The sequence below is a fragment of the Leptidea sinapis genome, chromosome 14, assembly GCF_905404315.1.
Source record: "Leptidea sinapis chromosome 14, ilLepSina1.1, whole genome shotgun sequence".
NCBI lineage: Eukaryota > Metazoa > Arthropoda > Insecta > Lepidoptera > Pieridae > Leptidea > Leptidea sinapis.
In genome coordinates this window covers 1,398,324-1,419,141 of record NC_066278.1, presented here as the reverse complement: position 1 = coordinate 1,419,141, position 20,818 = coordinate 1,398,324, and the positions used below count along the sequence as shown (strand labels likewise).

At 35.2% G+C, this 20,818-nt stretch overlaps 1 protein-coding gene across 8 annotated transcripts in view; it reads right to left on the bottom strand.

Moving 5' to 3' along the window:
- The window catches only part of LOC126968057 (apoptosis-stimulating of p53 protein 2), a 395,431-nt gene that overhangs the window by 57,573 nt on the left and 317,040 nt on the right, over nt 1-20,818 (bottom strand). For all 8 annotated transcript variants that reach the window (XM_050812856.1, XM_050812859.1, XM_050812854.1 and 5 more), the window contains one exon: nt 8,534-8,680. In XM_050812856.1, coding sequence (XP_050668813.1) covers nt 8,534-8,680 — 147 coding nt within the window. The remainder of the gene's footprint in view (nt 1-8,533; nt 8,681-20,818) is intronic.

Here is a 20,818-nt window from a genome sequence, read left to right as displayed (position 1 = left end):
TATCCCGTTTTTACGTGTTAAAAACAGTTCTCAAAGTTACACCTCATTCACACAAAAAGAAGGAAACCAAGCGGACATTACAGCAATATTTCAAGTAAATTCGTTTAAGGTAGCCATTCTCCTTGCCTTAATATATTACAGAATGCAAACTGCAACGTCTTATTCAAAGCAACAACGTTTCAACACGAAGACAACACAGCTTATATTGTCACAAGTTTGTTTGTAATACGATACCAAAGCATTGTAAACGTGATCAATACAGCGTATTTGTTCGCAAATATATCGGCAATGGGTATTCTGAACATTCAAGGATATTGTGTATAGGTAAGTGGGTTCTAGCTTCGATTCAATCGCCTACAATTTCGTTTCAATAGCACCCTTCGACGATATACCGAAATATTTCTAGTCAAACCAATAGAAGAATCAATATTTATGCATTGAATTTCAAGTATTCAATAAATTACTTTTAGTATCATTCTTTACAGGTATCTTCTTTTAGAAGCGGGTACACCTTCCTATAAAGCTAGGGTAACACTCGTATGATTCCTTTGGTCTTCTGCAGAAGAATATGAGCGGCGATGAGCAGAAATAAATAAACTTCAGATGACCCGTGCATAATGAAGCTAGTTACCGTTCGAGCAACTTTGAAATTTAAATACGGAGAATAATTATTTCTAGATTTTACAAGTTGGGTTAATAGCTAACAACACTTAGAAGTAAGATGACATTTGCGAAACAGCGCCATCTCTTGGCATCAATAATTTTTTCCGAATGTGCTCTTTTTGTACGTAATGATTGATTCCCACCTGTTTTATGACTGTTTGTCAGACTGCAAATGCGAGGTAGTTGCTAGTTTGCTAGGAGAGTTAGTCTAGTCCAACCGGCATGCAAAGTGAAGCTACATGAGCGGAGAATGACCTGGTTTAAGTACTGAGCGAATGCTATGAGAGTATTCTTTCTAACTGACCACAAAGAAGAAGGTTATCAATTCGATGGGTATTTTTTTTTCTATGTATGTACACCGATTACATTGAGATTTATTATACGATTTACGAGATTGTTCTTAAGTTTGATGCGAAATAGTTGCGATTCGGTCACATTAAAATTTCACATAGTTTGCCCAAGTAGTTTTCATTTTATGGACATTTTTTATGAACATTAATGTTTACGTGGATGATATTTTTGTTTACGTGGACTATATAATTTTATGTTGTGTACGGCTTTTTTAAGAGATTTCATTTAGGTTGAATATATATTATTAGTAGCACGTGTCCCGATAAGTTGGTCTTACGGCTACCTTTTAATCGTTCTTCACGATATTTCATGATCTCACAAGAACGTGAAATAGAGTTTCGAATAGCATTTTTTCGGAGTCGATTAATTTTTCCGTTCCCGTTTATTGGAATCTATATTGTTTGAGGCACGCGGCAGCTTTCATAGGCCTAATTAAAAAAATTACTTTTCAATATATGACAATATAAACTATAAAGGAACATAATATTATAGTTTAACTGATGTAATGTAGAAAAATCCTACTCTAGCTTACAGAACAACAGAACAACCACAAATTACAGACACTAAAAAATAAATAATAATAAAAACCGACTTCAAAAACTTAAGTATAAAATAACTTAATAAATATTTAATTTAATACACATCTTATGCAAACCTAATACCTTCAATATTAATATAATACTATTATTTGTATGTGCCAACTTTATAGGTTTGAAGTCGGTGTTAAGCCAAATTTAGTTACCTACCTACATTCGCCACGCGTGACTTTGAGCGGGATAGCTTCGTCTAGAACAAAACAATCCTAGTTGGCATAGTCGTTGATAATTACTGTATCGCTATCTGTTTATAATATTAAGTTTTATATTGTATAGGGCCTGCCACCGACTTAAACACACCGCTGCAAAGTGAGAAATTAATAATGTTCATAATAGATTCATAATTAAAACTAAGAATTTGAATTACAATTGTTTTCTTTCACTAACTATTCTAGATAAATTATTATTAATTGCAATTCAGTATATAAAGCAATGTAACATTATACCTACATAATATGAACTATTTGTATATTAGAGAATGTATTAAGGCGACACTAAATGCCAGCGACCTTGAGCGATATGAGTTCACGGCTGCCGGCCCGGCATCTACGTAACAAAGCCAATATTTTCAAAATTCTTGAGTGGAAAATAGTTTATATGTTTACAATCCTCGTTATCCACTACTTATCTGAATAAATGAACCTACACAAAAAGTACAAGCTATAAGAATAACTTTTCTGAGAAAAGTACCAAAATAAAATGCGTCACGCCATGCCAAAAAACTTGTTTAACTTCAAAGAAAAGTGGTAGTACAAAAAGGCTCGACATTGTTAACTAAAACCAACAGCAAGCATTAGCAACCTACAAATAAGACTTAAGGATATGTGTAACAGGATTAAGTAGTGTTCATACATAGCTCGAATTGCTATACTTTCACCATAAAACTTGTCTAAAAACACCATGTTTGCGTGTTTTCTGCTTACTCTTCGCCTTAATTTACTAAATGATCTAATTGAGCTAGCTTTATGTTCATATAATAGGATTCTCTCGGTTCCAAGCCTATAATCGCGGATGCAGATGATTTTCATGCTCTATTAACTTAAATTCGTGCTACGACAATTTATGTTATAGAACTTCTGTTCTAGGTATTCTCATTTGACTACTTATGCGATTACCAGTGGGACGCTCTTTTCCATAGGATAGTAGTACTAGATTATGGGTACCACAACGGCGCCTATTTCTGCCGTGAAGCAGTAATGTGTAAGCATTACTGTGTTTCGGTTTGAAGGGCGCCGTAGCTACTGAAATTACTGGGCAAATGAGACTTAACATCTTTATGTCTCAAGGTGTCGAACGCAATAATTGTGGTGCCGCTCAGAATTTATGGGTTTTTCAATCCTCAGCGGCACTGCATTGTAATGGGCAGGGCGTGTCGGTTACCATCAGCTGAACGTCCTGCTCGTCCCGTTCCATATTTTCATAAAAAAAAGATTGACAAAAGAAATCTTTTTATAAAATAAATATATTTATTATTACACAAAAAATATTTGAAAACAAAATTTATGCATATTTAGGAATTTGAATTAAGATGTCAGGCAAATATTGGAGTTGAGAACTGTAAAGTAGATCCTGTGGATGAAGCCACAACCTGATAGTTGAACAAAGCATACAAAGTTTATCAACGATACAAAACTCGAACAGTTGGCTCAGTTAGAAGAGCACTCGCACGGAACATGAGAGGTTGCGGGTTCGATTCCCGTATCGTTCATAAATTTTGTTTTCAAATATTATTTGTGTAATTAATCCGAGGAATGAGTCACTTTAAAAACATGACAAAATTTTTATATTTATATTTATTTTTTAAAAGATTGTATAAATATAAAATTGTAAATTTGTAATAAACCCGTAAGAATTTAAAGGTATTTCAGCTATCAAACGGCAATGATCGCGCTACAGCGCTTCTGTGAACTGTCAAAATGATCACCAAAGAGCTGTCAATATAATTACACACGAGTAAACAACAGATTTTTAGCCAAATTTGTAATAAGTATTGAATTTTTTTCGTGTCCACTTCATGTCACATTTATACACTTAAAGGACTCTACCCACTACAACGTATCATACCATGACTGTGCTATGAACGTGTCAGACACGACAAGCAACACGATACGCTGTACTATGCCTAGAGCGTTTCATTTCACTCAACGCACCGGTGTGGCAACGTCGCGTGTCATGCACAGAGCGTATCGCCACCGGCAAAATATTCTCGCCGATAATACTTGCCGCTCCGTGCATGGCACGCTACGGTGCTGGTCGGTAACGGAACGGGCCAGTGGGCATGGTCTCATACCTTTTAATACAGAGAATATTTTTTTGCATGACACGTTCATAGCACGGTCATGGTCTGATACGTTGTAGTGGGTAAGAGTCCTTTAATGTCAAAATATCAGCTTTATTTTGAACTAGGCAGCTATTATTACCAAATTCGTACGTGTTAACCAAAAATTCATGTGTCAACTCTGTGAAAAGTAAAAGATACTATCCAATTAACTGTTCCTGTCTGTTGCAGGTAATCTTCGAAATGGCTGGAACAATATTGACGGGACCCAGTTAAGAACACAAATAGGCTTCCGCACAAGTTTTTAAGCCTTTTGTTAACGAAATTTGTTGGATGCTATGACTAATTATGACAGTAATCACGACCATCATGTTCACGAAGCATCCTTACACAAACAATGAATTTAAGCTCTAAAGGTTTATGCATCCAATATATGATAATTAATTATATGACTTTCTTAATGATATCACAGATTGGGAATGGAGTGCCCTCAGGCTATTAAACAATAAGTTTAATTGTACAATATTACTTTGTAAACATATTTATTCGATGAAAAAAAAAGGCAGGCTGAGTTTGTCGCGCCCATTCTTCTCAAGTCTGAGGCATTCATTTTGGAATGGGTGGTAGTTTTTTGACTTTCAATAAGTGATGTCACATCTTATTTTGAATAAAAATATTTGAATTTGAATATACTTATACAGTTTATTCTTCATATATATACTTATCTTTATGAAACATTAAATAATAACTTAAAACGCTTTTAACCTTGAACACGATTCATATATAAGTATATATAATAAATGCAGCAGCTCACAAACTATATTGCAGGTATTGAAAATACTCTATTTAAATGAAAAGAGTGGCCGTTGACTTTCTTGTATGTTCTTCTCACGAGCTCCATTTTACCAAACATATGGTAGATTCAGTAATCTAAAAGAAATCTTTATAGTGTCGATTCAAAAGCGCTTAATTTAAGTTTAATTGAATGAAGTTTATTTGACTTTGACTTTGAAATATAAGCGTGACTTTGAAATATAAGCGTAAAATTAAAAAAGATTGTGCTGAAATATTTAGAACTTTAATATATCCAAATAATGTCAAAGAGTTAGCGAATATATTTTACAGCTGTATGATCTAATCAGGTTTGTGCTTATATAATACGATTAACTCAGTTCAGTTCATACAAAATTAACTCCAAAGCTAGGACATGAATAAGTAATGAATACTAGAACATATGAACTTTGATATAATATGTACGTTGGGAATACGGAAATAGCCTCTTGGATTACTGCGCTTTTGCCAGGCCCTATGTAGACCTTGGCCTATGGTACTATATCTAAACAAAGAGTCATCATCATCAAAATCATCGACAAAGGCCTCCCCCAAAGAATTCCATGACGATCGGTCCTACGCTGCCCTCATCCAACGTATTCCGGCGATCTTGATCAGATCGTCGGTCCATCTTGTGGGGGGCCTACCAACATTGCGTCTTCCGGTACGTGGTCGCATTTCAAGGACTTTACTACCAACGGCCAAAAAAAATTCTGTTTGTCAAAATATGTGCCCAGTCCACTTCAGTTTGGCAATCATTTGGGCTATGTCGGTAACTTTGGTTCTCCTACGAATCTCCTCATTTCTGATTTGATCTGGCAGGAAAACTCCGAGCATAGCCCTCTCCATTGCCCTCTGAGCGCCCATGAGGTTTCTCATAAGGCCCATAGTTAGCGACCATGTCCGCGTACCGTTAGTCATCACTGGCAACACACACTGGTTGAAAACCATTGTTTTCAGACACTGTGTACACACAAAGAGCAAAATAATTTAATTAAAATGTAATTAACTCTTTAATAATAATTATAACTAGCAAAGCAAAACAGCTCCAAAGCATGTTATAATAGTACCAAGTTACTTGTGTCGTCTAGCACAAAAGAAAACAATAGAAAACTTTTTTTTAATAAAAATAAGGGACGAGGCGAGCAGGACGTTCCGCTGAAAAATTCATAAATTCTGAGCGGCACTACAATTGCGCTCCCTCAAGACCTTTTTCCAGTAATTTCCCTAGCTACAGCGCCCTTCAGACGAAACACAATAATGTTTACTCATTACTGCTTCACGGCAGAAATAGGCGCCGTTGTGGTACCCATAATCTAGCCGGCATCCTGTGCAAAGGAGCCTCCCACTACGAATTTATTTCAATAAATATGTTTCAAATAATAAAATAACTAGTGTAATTAGTAATCTACAGATTGGACTCTCATTTGTGTAAAATATATCCTAGTTTTGTATGCGAATGTGTGGTCGTTTGTGTAAGACATGTGCTTTCTCGTCTCGCCTTATTTAACGGGACACGCCAGTGGGAGGCTCCTTTGCACAGGATACCAGCTAGATTATGGGTACCACGACGGCGGCTATTTTTGCCGTGAAGCAGTAATGTGTAAGCATTAGTAAACACAGTAAGTACGGTCTGAAGGACGCCGTATTTAATGAAGTTACTGGGCAAATGAGACTTAACATCTTATGTCTCAACGAGACGAGCGGAATTGTAGTGCAGCTCAGAATTTTTGGGCTTTTCAAGAATCCTGTAGTGTATTGTTATGGGCAGCGCGTATCAATTACCATCAGCTGAACGTCTTGCTCGTCTCGTCCCTTATTTTCATAAAAAAAAATATCTACTGTTTACTTTTGTGTAAGACGACACATGTAACTAGCTAAAAAAAACATAATGAATGTTTTAGACCTATGTTTTCAGTTCAGAAAATGATAAATTATGTTCCGGAATTTTAATTAGTTTCCGCGGAAGTTCGATACAAAATCGCATTAAATATGCAATTAGTAATTGTATGCATGGGCATGCATAACAAAGATAGTCACTCTAACACGACGATATAATTACAAAATGCCGCAGTGCATTGTGTCTGCTCCGTAATCATATTCCATTATAACGGTCGTTGAACAAAGTTTTGTCGATTCAATCCTTTGTGTAAACTCTAGCTTCCAATCTGCACTTATACACAAGTCGATCTTTGAAAATGAGGTTCCACGTTCAAATTGATGTGCGATTCTGTTATATTTACATGTAAATATAATTGATATATAACTGTTCTGGTCATAAATATTGTTACAACTTCAAGAATTTTAATAGAAGATATTCTTCTCATATTTAAAGAATATTGAAACATTTTTAAATGGGTACATTCTGTGGGTACATCTCATAACACTTTTTAATGAGCTACAAATTTGAATACGCCCAAGGCTAGGATACGTGTTTCTATTGAGGAGCTATGATGCCTACATATACCAGCTGCATCACCTGATCAGGCGATGGTAATATTTTTTATTATTTGAAAATGGAATTTGAAAATTTTACTATCTTGTCAGCACATGTGATAGTTTATCTGTAAATAGTCCAGTGACCACATGTTATCATCATCATCAGTAATTATATTTCAACAAATGATACTCTGTACTCAAACATTTGTACATGATTTTGTTCAAAAAAACCGGTATAAATTTTATAATTTAGTTTTCATCACGTTTTCATCAATAGATTCGATTTACTATGGCACCTATACGTGAGTAGGTATTTGTAAGGTACAAACGAAAAATATTCAATTAAAATAAGACGTAAACAAACATACAAAAATACAATTTTTGAATTCGGTTGAAATAAAATCGCAAAGTAGATTGCCAAAAAAACTATTCACATTAACTGTTACCAATGAATTGTCTAGATAAAACAATAGATAATAGGAAACAAACTCCAATATCTATTGAATTACCAATTGCACGTGTAAATTTCAAATCAAATCAAATCAAAATCACTTTATTCATGTAGGTCACGAAAATGACACTCATGAATGTCAAAAAAAATATTTTTTCATATTGAGTCTACCGCTACTTCGTAAAGGGTTGAGCTAATGGGAGGAAGTAGCAAGAAACGCACTGTCAGTCTTTTATATCAAGATTTTCTTTCAGTTTCTAAACTCATAATGTTCAAATTAAAAAAAAAAGGTATCATTTAAAAAAGTAAAAACTATTTCTCAAGTGTACATTGTAGAGTCAAGGCAACCTTATATTAAGCCGAGCTCGATGTAGAAATGAGTAATTTAAACTTCCACGTCGGAAGCCTTAACAAAAGTTCATATTATAAATTATGACGTATTGTCGCAAGCTCCAACAGCGAATAGCTGGAATTTTTTGAATAACGTACACGGAATAGTTAATTTAAGCTGTTGAACGGAATTTATTCAAATTAAATAGAAAAGTTCGTTTACAGCGCAATCTGACCCTGGTTTTTCTGTCGGGTTATATTAACTATTTAATTTTTTGCGCGGAAACAAAAATTATTTTCTAAAATAAAGGCTAAATTTGCCTTTGAAAGTCCCGTCAAATGTGCTCTAGCTGTGTAGTCTTGTATATAGTGGCGAAATTTACCTTTGTATTCTAATGTTAATGTAGCTGGTTCTCATTAAAACACCAATTAAAATTACATTTTTTAAAATTGAAAGCTAGATCGATTTCTCGTCTCCGAAACTACTTATATACAAAATTTTATTAAAATTGTTGGAGCCGTTTCCGAGATTCAGATTGTATATATTCTACAAGAATTGGTCGTTTAAAGGTATAAGATTCTTATGGTGTTCACCTGATGTTGCCTCGCTTCTTGTTGCTTCAGGTACCGTAGCCTCTGCTCTTTGGCGCACAGTAGTTGGTGCTGGGTGTCTATCTGTTGCTGTTGCCGGAGAGCCATCGCGCGAAGCTCACCAAGGGTCAGCTCCACCCCTTCCCCCAACTGTGGACAATCAAATATTTGTCTTAAAACCAAAACTTATACATTCATGGGTACAGTCAACGTAAAAGTAAAATCTTAGTTTTCGAATTTTGTCAGAATAATATGTTCCGTTAATAAACAAATTACCACTGAACTATTACTTTAGAAATCTAACTGTTAATCGCTACTGAAGCGGTAATATAACCATTCACTTCAAATCTCAAATATCTTGGACGTTATAATACAAAGAATGCATTTATTTTTACGTAATGTAATCTTATTATCCTACTAATATTATAAATGTGAAAGTTTGTATGTCTGGATGTATGTTTGAACTTCTTTAACGCAAAATCTACTAAATAGATTTTGATGAAACTTTACAATAATATAGCTTACACACCAGTATAACAAATAGGCTATAATTTATAAAACTATAGTGTGAATTATACAAAATATAAAAGAAGTGTGATTGTTACTAATGAATACAACTAGCGCCATCTCTTATCAACTAGCAAGGAAAAGATCAATACAATTTATATGGCAAATCAACGTTTGCCGGGTCAGCTAGTAAGTTATATGTATATATCGCAGGGATATTGTCAAAGCCGACAATTTCACTAGTGATATTATATTTTAACGGTAGATTGTCAATCGACGTCATTTCTTACAATGCCTTAAGGCCTGATTTTAGTGAGATTGTAATGTCACGGGTAGGTACACTATAATGATATTATAATAAATCAAGGTAATTTACAAATGAAGTTAGCAGTGTTAGACGTTGAGCGTTCTGATTGGTCAATTCTTTTTAATACACAATTTGCAAAACATTCAATTTTCCGTCTGAAATTATTGTTGAAATAGTAGTGAACAAGGGCCGATTCGTTTCTGGCACTCGCCGGCCGCTGCACGCTACGCTCAGCTCGTGTGTTAGTGTTTTGTTTTTGGGACCTACTAGTGAACAATGGCCGATTCGCTTAGAAAACAATTAGTTGATTACACCAATGTATAACTAAAACATAATGACTATACAAACATATAATATTATGTATATTGCCATATAATATTACTATGTACCCGTGACATTACAATGTCACTAAAACCAGGCCGTTAAATTGTAAGAAATAAAGGCGATTGACAATCTACCATTAAATTTTAATATCACTAGTGAAATGAAAAAACTGACCATTTTTTCAGAAAGACCAGTCTTATGCAATAAAACAATCAACCGTAATTCGTGACTTGTGACCAAATCTTGCTGTAGAGTCCAAGACACTATTTAAAAACGTATTGCTAAAATGTTTCACAACACGATCTAAAACAGTCTCTTAATACACTTTGGCTGAAGTTTTTACTCTTTTTTGACAAAACTGAAGCTTTGTGATAAGAAACCACAATGACGTTGCACTTTTTCGACTACTTGTGTGATGATTATTTGAAGCTATGAACGTACACTTTGTCAGTTTGGTTGTTGAAGTGCCCTAACATGTTTTTTATGTGATACGCTTAATAAGTGATATCATATCCTATTTGAATAAACATTTCTGCTTTTGAATCTGAATATTTATAACCAGACTCGTTATAATTCAAGAAAACTGCATAATGCAAGAAGACATAGTATGCTATGTCTGTGACAAATAGAAACTTGGTAAGCTTTTCTTTGCCTTTTTTAGGATTTGAAAACTCTAAATCAAATTTTCTAGTAAATATCTACTAATCAACACCACCTACCTAATAAAATATGAATAATTAAGTATGTATTCATTAATTTTTAACTCTCTACCCTTTCAGGCACGAAAAGGGAAAGCCACTCTCTTATTTCACTAAGGTTTACTTTGAGATTTTGCGGTAACAGTGCAAAACGTTAAAAGCCTAAAATTACAAACGCTTCAAACAATGAAATAAAGAGTAACTCTGTTGAGTTACGCTCATTTACATTTCTTTTATTTGATATCGGACCCTTGATGTAATTTGATGAGTCTTTGGCCAAGTAAATAGCAAAGGAAAATTAAACTGTTAAACCATTTCCATACTTTATTACGCGGTCCGTTTTTTTCCATGGTAGATATGTTGTTTGAGTAAGAAATTCCACTTAAAATTCAAAAACAAATTTATTTATTCGTGCAGGTCAACAAAAAGTACACTCATGAATGTCAAAGTATACATTTTTCCATTTACACGGAAAAAAATTCTTTTATTTTTTTATTTCGCAATTTTTCAGCTTCAAGTCAATGAAGTGGCAAAAAACTCATTTAAATCAACATTTACGGAATTATCGTATTAAAAATTATTTTAATTACAAAATATGTCAAGTGACATTTTATCGTACTTAAGTGAAAAAATTAAATAATGTAAGTAAATTATAAACAAAAAATCTCGTTATTAAGTAAACTTACATCAATTCATACACAGTAAGACTAAATAAAGGTTATATGCGAAAATTTTAAATATTTGAAATATTAAAATAATCGTAGGGAACATTATCCAAGTGACGTTCGGTCACGAGAATAACGCATGGACCAGCCCTGACTTTCCTCGACCAAATGTTACCCGTCCCACGACGCCGCCACAAACAATGACACTTAAGCGAACATTACGGACCTACTATTAAGTCAACTCCACGCTTGTTTCATTGTGGCCGATCTAGCTTAGAATAGTTGGCGGAAAATGTCAATAAAGGCCCGTTAAAATTCATTCATCGGCGTAAGAATACTCGTATTTAATTGTTACTACGTAGTTACTACGATATCACCTGAGGAGATTTTAGTTTTATTAGATATTTTGAATCAATTTATCAATGAACAGAAAATTTTCTACAGCTTTTAATAACTGATTCTTTTTAGATATTTATTAGGTATTTATTAAGAAATGAGGATTTTCTTCACTCAAACTGGATAGAATAAAATAGGAGGTATAAAGTCTTTACTTTATACTTCATACTGGTATGATAACAATAAGTAAAAAAAACTTTTCACATAAATTTCCAACCTTATAACATATTCTTAAAACAATGATAAAGTCTGAAATACATATCCAAACTGATTCTGTGGAAACTAATATTAAATGAAAATTACATACAAAATGTTAACCCCCCTTAACTTTGAGGTCGGTTGAAAACAAACAACTTTTTAATAGATTTGCACAATTCGAAATCTTCTTATGACTACATATGGGACTCTAAAACCCCATTTATTGTAGGGGCTTACAGAGCGAAGCTGAAAATATGAGTGTCTTTCACCGATAGCTGAGCTGGGCTAGCGAGGTTGTGGCTGGATTATGTCCACTTTTCACGGATTAAGCTATTGTCAGCTACTTCCGCCATAAATCCTACTGTTACTTCCATATTTTCAGATTGCCTTGGTACAAATTTTCAGAATTTAACAAGAATAGACACTTCGAGGAAACGCGATTTTATTATTGCAACGATACAACAATACACGGGCGGACATAAATAACAATTATTTACAACTACTATCATTTTTGTAACCTATACGTTGCGGCTTCAGAACAATACCAGATACTTGTCCTGAAAACCATTAACATTCCTTTTCAAACTTTCCCTCCTCCTTATGCAAAAGTGATGCGTGCCATCCGGCGAACTGTCAAAAAAAAACTCTTAATGGCCGCGTGCGTAACCCCATCGTCGCTCGTGAAAAATTCAGAAAACTAATATCTAAGATCGATCAATCGCCCAGAAATCTGTGTACTTGGAAGTTTTAGTGCCGAGTCTACCAAAAGTTATATAGGTTTTCCAAAACATTAAGTGTTAGTAGCATCTGAATTAGCAAAAGAGGTGTGCTCCTGTCTTGTAAGTATTCCCTTTAAAATTTCCAGTTTTGAAGTCACTATATCTATTCTTATTTGAAGCTAACTAGGTTTTGATATTCGTTGTTTCGAAGACCTTGGTAATCTTAAATATATCTAACATATGCACCAAACCTACAAGTGTTCATGTACAAATACTATATTTTTTTCTTATGTGATTTACACTCCCAGCCTATAAAGCAACGTGTAAACCGAACTCATGGAGCTTTTTTATACGTTAAAAGTCATTCAAACCGCTCCATGCCTTTAGTTAAGCCAAGTAAAACTGATTATTATTTTAATTGATATGGAGCTAATGAAACTAAAAGGTAATGCTTCTTTTATATTACCAAAGCTGATGACTTTTTTGTTTGTTCCAACGTGTAAATCTTAACATGTAACAGTCGGATTTAAATAATAATATTATTACATGCTACACGTCTCAGCTAGCCTTAAATACCGATTTTTGTAAAGTTGAAAAATAGTAGATTTTACAACGAGTACATAAAACGAACCATTTTTATCCGAGACTTTTAGCAGCCCGAGCCGAAAGCGAGGGGTGATAGTAATGTCGACGAGTTATAAACTCTGCTTTTCATTTCGATTGCGAGGAAATAAAACAGTAGTATAACATAGCAATTCTTTAATTAATATTCAAAGTAAAATTAGTACAGTTTTGAATACTGAAGGAAATTGCTTTTCCCGGCATATTAACGTTATTTTTCAGAATTTTTGAAGAACATTGTGAGAAGAAGATGAAGAAGATTGCAAGAAGACATATTGTGAGAAGATGTCTCTGACAACATTTACAAAATTATAGTAAACTTTGAGATATTTTTCCCGAGACTTTGGCGGTAATATCTGTTGCGCAACTCTCTGTGCATTAATTTCCATAAGCGTATTAGGAGAGAGTGCTAAATCCTCTTCTACACTGGACATTTTTAACAATTAATAATCGCACGAAAAACAAGACCTGTTTCCCGCCCCTTTTTTTTAAATCTATATCAATATCTACGACATTGATATTAGGCTTGGGCTCCAGACCTATACAGCCTACTATTAAAATTAATTTTGTATATATTTATATATACAAAATTAATTAAATAACCTACCGTATTTTAATTAAAATATTAACATCATTTATGTCTTCAAAACACATGAGGCAAATAAATTAAAGTAAATATTATAAAATAACAAATTCCATCTATGAACTTTTTATTGTGTGTAGCTGTATGGCTCATTTTCTTTGTCTTAATATAGATACATTTATAAGTAGATACTTTTGTGCACTTGTGCACAAAAATCGATTTTGTGCAGCCCATATCGTGCACAAATAAGCAATTTTAGAGCATGAGAAGTGAAAAAGTTACTTATTAGCCACAGGATATTTTTTCAGAGAATATGGTCAGAATCCACGCGGGGCATTGCAAGTGATATATTGTTCGATGGATAATAACAATAAAGAGATAAAAAAGCAATTATTTCCAACTTCAAAATGGTAGTAAGTTTGTGGTTTGACCAACATTAATAAATAACTAAAAATGAAAATTTGATTTCATTGAGGTATTCAAAGAGTGGTTATCTGTTTCCTAGATCCTTAGTCTGAAATAATTGTAGAATGACTGAAACTTAAAGTCTTCTTATCGAGTTGAATTATAATTTGTACAGTGCATTTAAATACTATACTGCAGACCAGATTATTGTAAATAACCTTTAAAATGACTGTAAAAATAATAATAAAAATATATTTATTTATTTCTCATCAGAAAAGATCTTAAACTAAGGAAATGGTGTCTGAAGTAGATTGACCCTGCATTAGAGATCACCAGGACCTAACCCCTAGATTTCAGAATCAGAATTTGTAAGATGTTACATAAGTTTATTACCTGTATAGCCGAGTGGTTAGCGATCCTACCTACTAAGCTAGAGCTCCCGGGTTCGAATCCCGATAGGTGCAAGCTATGATGAATATGGATGTTTGTTTCCGAGTCATGGATGTTTAAATGTATTTATGTATGTTTAAGTAAGTATATTGTATTAAATATATCGTTGTCTTGCAACCCATAACACAGGCTATATATGCTTTATTTGGGGCAAGATAATTTGTGTAAAAAAGTGTGTCAATATTATTACTATTACACCAAGGAAAGTATCAAAATATAGACGAAAAAAATGTTAATATAATTGCGTGTATCAAAAGCAATATCGATTTCAAATAAGTCAACAATTCTGTTAGTGGGTCGGCGAGTTCTTAAATTTATTTTGGGTCGACTGAATTAAGGTCCGCCGCCGAAATTTATGTGAATCTTGACACTTGTTGATAGCGGCCGTTGAGGCTAAAGAAACGATAACACCCAAATATTGAGAGCATTATATAATACGAACGAGGTACAACATTTACTATATAGTATTTTACGTGATTTTTTGTGCTTAAATACCTTTATCGTTATCTGTTTAAATACCTTTATCGTTATCTGTTTTATCGTTATCTGTTTAAATATCGATCAAATTTTAGTTTCATAAACGATATACTTCTTTTTTTTTATGGAAAAGGAGGATAAACGTGTGTACGGGTTATGTGGTGTTAAGTGATCACCGCCGCCTACATTCTCTTGCAACACCAGAGGAATCCGGTGGTCGACACTAACTTATTCGAGCGTTCTAATTAACCCAGACGAGTCTGGCCCGTTTGTGCTGACGTCATAAGACGGCAGTGTAACTCTCCAACTTCTAAAAACACCTTAGTCACCTCTTATGACACCCATAGGGCCTGGACTGGGACTCCCCTATTCTTTTTACGCCCTGGGGAAGCACAGGGCAACTTCTTTGACTCAACAAAAGAAAAATAATTGCAACACTTTGATATGTAGAGTTCGACAATTTGGTCGCATCATATAAAGATAAAACTATTTTAGATATAAACCCAGAACACATTGGTTATAAGTTATCTATTGTTATATTTAAAATTCTTGAATATATTTCACTCTATACAAATAGGATATTTTTCACGGTGTCGCAAAATCATGTCACAAAATTTTCCCAAACTCGTCAAATAAATAAAAATACGATACCTTTTTCAAATTCTACATTTCTCAGCAGTTTACAAATTATAAACGTCTACCCGCATTTAAGTGTATACTAGAATTAAAATAAAAAATATTAAAGCTCTTTTCAACTACGAATATGTGAAAAGTCAACTTCATTGTAGATAGATGGAAAGCAAATTAGGTTAACGACGAAATAATGCCCGGAGTTACTCAGCCAACGAATTATAGCGAGAACGCGAAATAACCTTCGCACGGTAAATGTAAACATATGCTCATTATTCGACTAACATTTATATGGAAGAGGCGAGCACGTCATTTTGCGAAGACAATACGTTGTAGCAAGGAGTTTTTACGAATACGTCAGAAATGTTGAATTTGATGTGATAAAATACAATACTTTTATACATTATTTTATAAGTCACATCATATAGTTTACTTATAATAAAGTAAGTCATTCCCTGTGTTCATATATCTGAAGTCTGTTAGTATTTTTGGTAAGAGGGTAATTTTTTTTGATAATAAGGGACGAGACGAACAGGACCCACCAGTGGGAGGCTCCTTTATACAGGATGCCGGCTTGATTATGAGTACCACAACGGCGCCTATTTCTGAAGTGAAGTAGTAGTGTTTAAGCATTACTGTGTTTCGGTCTGAAGGTCGGAGACTTAACATCTTATGTCTCAAAGCGTCTCTTTGAGACATAAGATGTTATCGCAATTGTAGTGACGCTATGAATTTTTGGGTTTTTCAAGAATCCTGAGCGGCACTGCATTGTATTGGGCAGTGCGTATCAGTTACCAACAGCTGAACGTCCTGCTCGTCTCATCCCTTATATTCATAAAAAAGACCCGTGATGACATGAAAACCATCTACACATGCAGCAGCAAACATTCCAGAGGCAATGCAACGCCACGCAAGCCCCAACCACCTTACCAATTCTACAATTTCTAGTAAACAACATCAAAATCCTGGAAACATCATACATATACCATATCCAAAGAAGAAAATCGAACCAATCACTTAATCTAGAATGACAGACAGAAACTTCAGTTCTACATATCGAGTTGAGTCATTAAGTCCTTTGCGAATAGGGACATGTTCCGTATTTGTGCAGTTCATAAATTGCCAAGCGCTTTCTCTTGCAAGGAACGTTCAAAGGAGAGGGCTCTTAAATTAATTGCTCGCTTTAAGCGAACCTGGCGCTTACATTTTAATTCATTTGGGACTTTGTAATGCCTCTATACCTTACCACACTATGTAATGTCAATTTATTTGCAGTTTGATAGTTCCCTTGGTATGAGCGATTGGCCGATCATGAGTATAAATCCCGCGTGTTGAGTATGGGACTAGCGGCCATCTTTGTAACGTCAAAGTAACGCCAGCTCCAGACATTTCAATTGACTGCGGTCACGCATTTATTAATATATTTTATTTATTTAGAAATACCAACATTTGTTTGCATTGATGCATTATGTATTTATAATACAGTATTCAATTATTGTTATATAAGACTAAGAAATATAACTATTATGATTAGATTTTATTCACTAAACTGTATGCACAGAAATGAGTTTTTTTTACGAAAATAAGGGACGAGACGAGAAGGTCGTTAAGCTGATGGTAATTGATACGCCTTACCCATTACAATGCAGCTCAGGATTCTTGAAAAACCCAAAAATTCTGAGCGGCACTACAATTGCGCTCGTCACCTTGAGACATAAGGTGTTAAGTCTCATTTGCCCAGTAATTTCACTAGCTACGGCGCCCTTCAGACCGAAACACAGTAGTGTTTACACATTACTGCTTCACGGCAGAAATAGGCGCCGTTGTGGTACCCATAATCTAGCCGGCTTCCTGTGCAAAGGAGCCTCCCACTGGTAAATCAAAAAAACTGGAGTATCGATGTAATCACTATATTATGTGTTTACCATCTTGCACAGCCTAGGAATAGGAGAGTTCGGCTTTGACAAAAATCAGTCTGTGTTCAGCGGGAGTTTTATTTCCATGTTTGGGTTTTTAATATTGTTTAACGGTCATGTTCGCCATGTTTAAGTTCGGTCTTCCTCCATAGTGCGATTTGTGAAGAGCAATCATTTGTCTCTCTAAAGCTTCGAGTCGGTGTTGCAATGTCTAAGGTCATTCTATTTCTTCCGGGTGGCACCGATGTGTATTTGAGTTCTTATGTGCCTTTACGTTACTTATGTGCATTTCTACGGAAAAGGACAAAAAACGTGATAATATCTTCACACACTTATGAAGAAACTCTAAAAGTGTGGTGAAGTAAACAAGTTTCACTTGGCCAGTCTGATTACCCTAATACAGTACATCTTTTATTATAAACTAGCATTTTATAAAGTTCTTTCAGACATAACATCAATAACTAAAAGAAATAGTTAAAATTTAGGAGTTGTATTTGTAGTTCTATTTTTATTTAGTTGGGTAACTAAATAAAAATAGAAGAAGTCTTTGAAGGCCCAAATGCAATTTTATTTTTATTTTTATGAAAATAAGGGACGAGACGCGCAGGACGTTCAGCTGATGGTAGTCGATACACCCTGCCCATTACAATGCAGTGCCGCTCAGGATTATTGAAAAGCGCTCAACACAACTGCGCTCGTCACCTTGAGAATAAGTTGTCAAGTCTCATTTACCCAGTAATTTCACTAGCTACGGCGCCTTTCAGTCCGAAACACGGTAATGCTTACACATTACTGCTGCACGGCAGAAATAGGCACCGTTGTGGTACCCATAATATAGCCGGCATCCGGTGCAAAGGAGCCTCCGACTGGTAAATAAATTTTATGAAACAACGTGACTTGTGACAAAAGATATAAAAAAGGGTTACTACAAACGTAATTAACGCTATTCAGAAGTCAAGAGCAAGTTATGAAAGCTGTAAAGAGCCCCTAATGAAACACGGCAACGTGATATGCAACTGTAACCTCTATTGTAATTTAATTTTAGTTACCAACTTGTAGATACAATATGTGTCACTATACAGGTATACCACTTACTTAAAACAGGCTACGTGGTACGTACCACAGCAGTGCGTATTTCTGTCGCGAAGCAGTAATGTGTGAAAGATTCAAAGGGTGCCGCGCCGTAGCTAGTGAAATGACTTAGCCCAGTCAATGAGACAACATCTTATGACTCAAAGTGACGAGCGTAATTATTGTGAAGGCGTTCACAGTTTCGTGTTGTACAGGAATCCTACAAAGCATCACGGGCGCAAAAGGTTGAACCGTTGACTCTCACCACGGAGTCCCCGGTTCGATTGTCGCCCGGCACGTACAATATGGTTTTGTTTTTTTAATTCTCTTGCGAAACTCTGGAACACCAAACATCACCCGGATATTCAATGAAAAAACAAACCTGAGCGGCACTGCATCACTAGTGTAGTACGAGTTATAACAAGACGATGTTATTTTGAAGTCAATATTCATTCGGCGCGCTTGGCATACCATTTACGAGGGGAGGTCAAAAAGTTCGCGGAATGACTGGGAAAAAAGATGAAATGATACATTATGTTATTTTTCCTTTTCAATATATTCCCCCTTAACACGAATACATTTTTGGGATCTGGCATATAACTTATTAATACCGTCGAAAAAATAGGTTTTGTCTTGGGCGTCAAAATACGCCGAAATCGCCGACTTGACTTCATCATCGTCTCTAAATTTTTTTCCACGCAGCTCTTTCTTCATCTTTGGGAATAAATAAAAATCGCTAGGGGCCAGGTCTGGACTGTAGGGTGGATGGCGTAGTTGTTCAAAACCGCATCGATGAATGGCAGCCGTCGCAACATGACTCGTGTGAACGGGCGCGTTGTCGTGCAAAAGGAGTACACCTTTTGTCAGTTTTCCTCTTCTTTTTTCTTTAATAGCTTCTTTTAATCGGTCCAATAGGGAAGCGTAGTACTCTCCCGTTATAGAAACACCACGTTCTTTATAATCGATCAAAAGAATACCTTCAGTATCCCAAAAAATAGTCGCCATGATCTTTCCGGCCGATTGCGACACTTTAAATTTTTTTGGGGGTGGTGTGCCTTTTTTGTGCCACTGCATCGACTCCTGCTTTGACTCAGGCTCATAGTGGTGAACCCAAGTTTCATCACCGGTTACAATTCGGGCCATAATTTCTTCCCTAACTCCTCCACAGCGGTCCAAATACTCGCGGGAACAGTTGACGCGCTCACGTTTTTGCAGCGGCGTGAGCATTCTCGGGACCCACCTTGAACACACTTTACTCATGCCAAGATGTTGATGAAGAATATTTAAAATTGTGGTTTCTGATACTCCAACTGATGCTGCAAGTTGTTTCTTCTTCAACCTTCCGTCTTCCAATACAAGTTTTTCAACTTTTTCAATGATTTCCGGCGTAGTGGCCTCAATGGGCCGTCCAGGTCGAGGATCATCTTCAATTGACTCCCTTCCTTGCTTGAAAAGGCCGTGCCATTTGTAAATCATGGTTTTACCAGGAGCAGAGTCTCCGTAAACAGCTAACATCTCTTGCAAAATAGTTTGAGGCGTTTTTCCTTGTTTGGTGAGGAACTTTACGACGGCGCGATGTTCAATTTTCTCCATAGTGGCTAGTTTGTTCCCGATTTACTTGTTCACTCGTTTGTAACTCGAAAGCTAATGACCCAATTAGGCTAGAAATTGGCATATATAGTAATTATGAGTTACTCAAGTAGCGGCTACCTGGAGGAGCGACCTCACCCCCGCCAACCCCGCCATTCCGCGAACTTTTTGACCGCCCCTCGTATATATATTTATTTTTGGCAATCATTCCGTTAAAATTATTTTTAGTTGACTAAGGCATCGATCAGAGAATATTCACCAAAATTATGTAAACACAATAATTATAATTGTATATATTGTTAAAGATAATTTAAAAACGGTAGTTGTACTTCGTATTACTGTTGCCCTAGATGAAGTTTTCACTACAAAAATACATTATTTTAAGGCACAAACTTATATAACCCGACACCACTCTCGTGAAAACTCTTGCAACATAATCCGCCAGAGATATTAAAAATAAGAAGGGTAAATAAATCTGTCCAATTTAAGAAAAGCCTGTCTTAACTTTGTTTCCTCTTAATTAAAAAAGAGAATTAATTTCACTCAAATGTATAAGGATTGTTTCATGTTAGATTTTGAATAAACTGACTAAATCTTAACGTGATAACATTGAAATTCTTCAACATTTACATTCTAATGAATATTAATATCACAAAGTGCGCTGGTATTGCCAAGTCTATCAATAAATTTTCCCTGAGCCCACCACAGACACAAAATATGCGAATTCACGA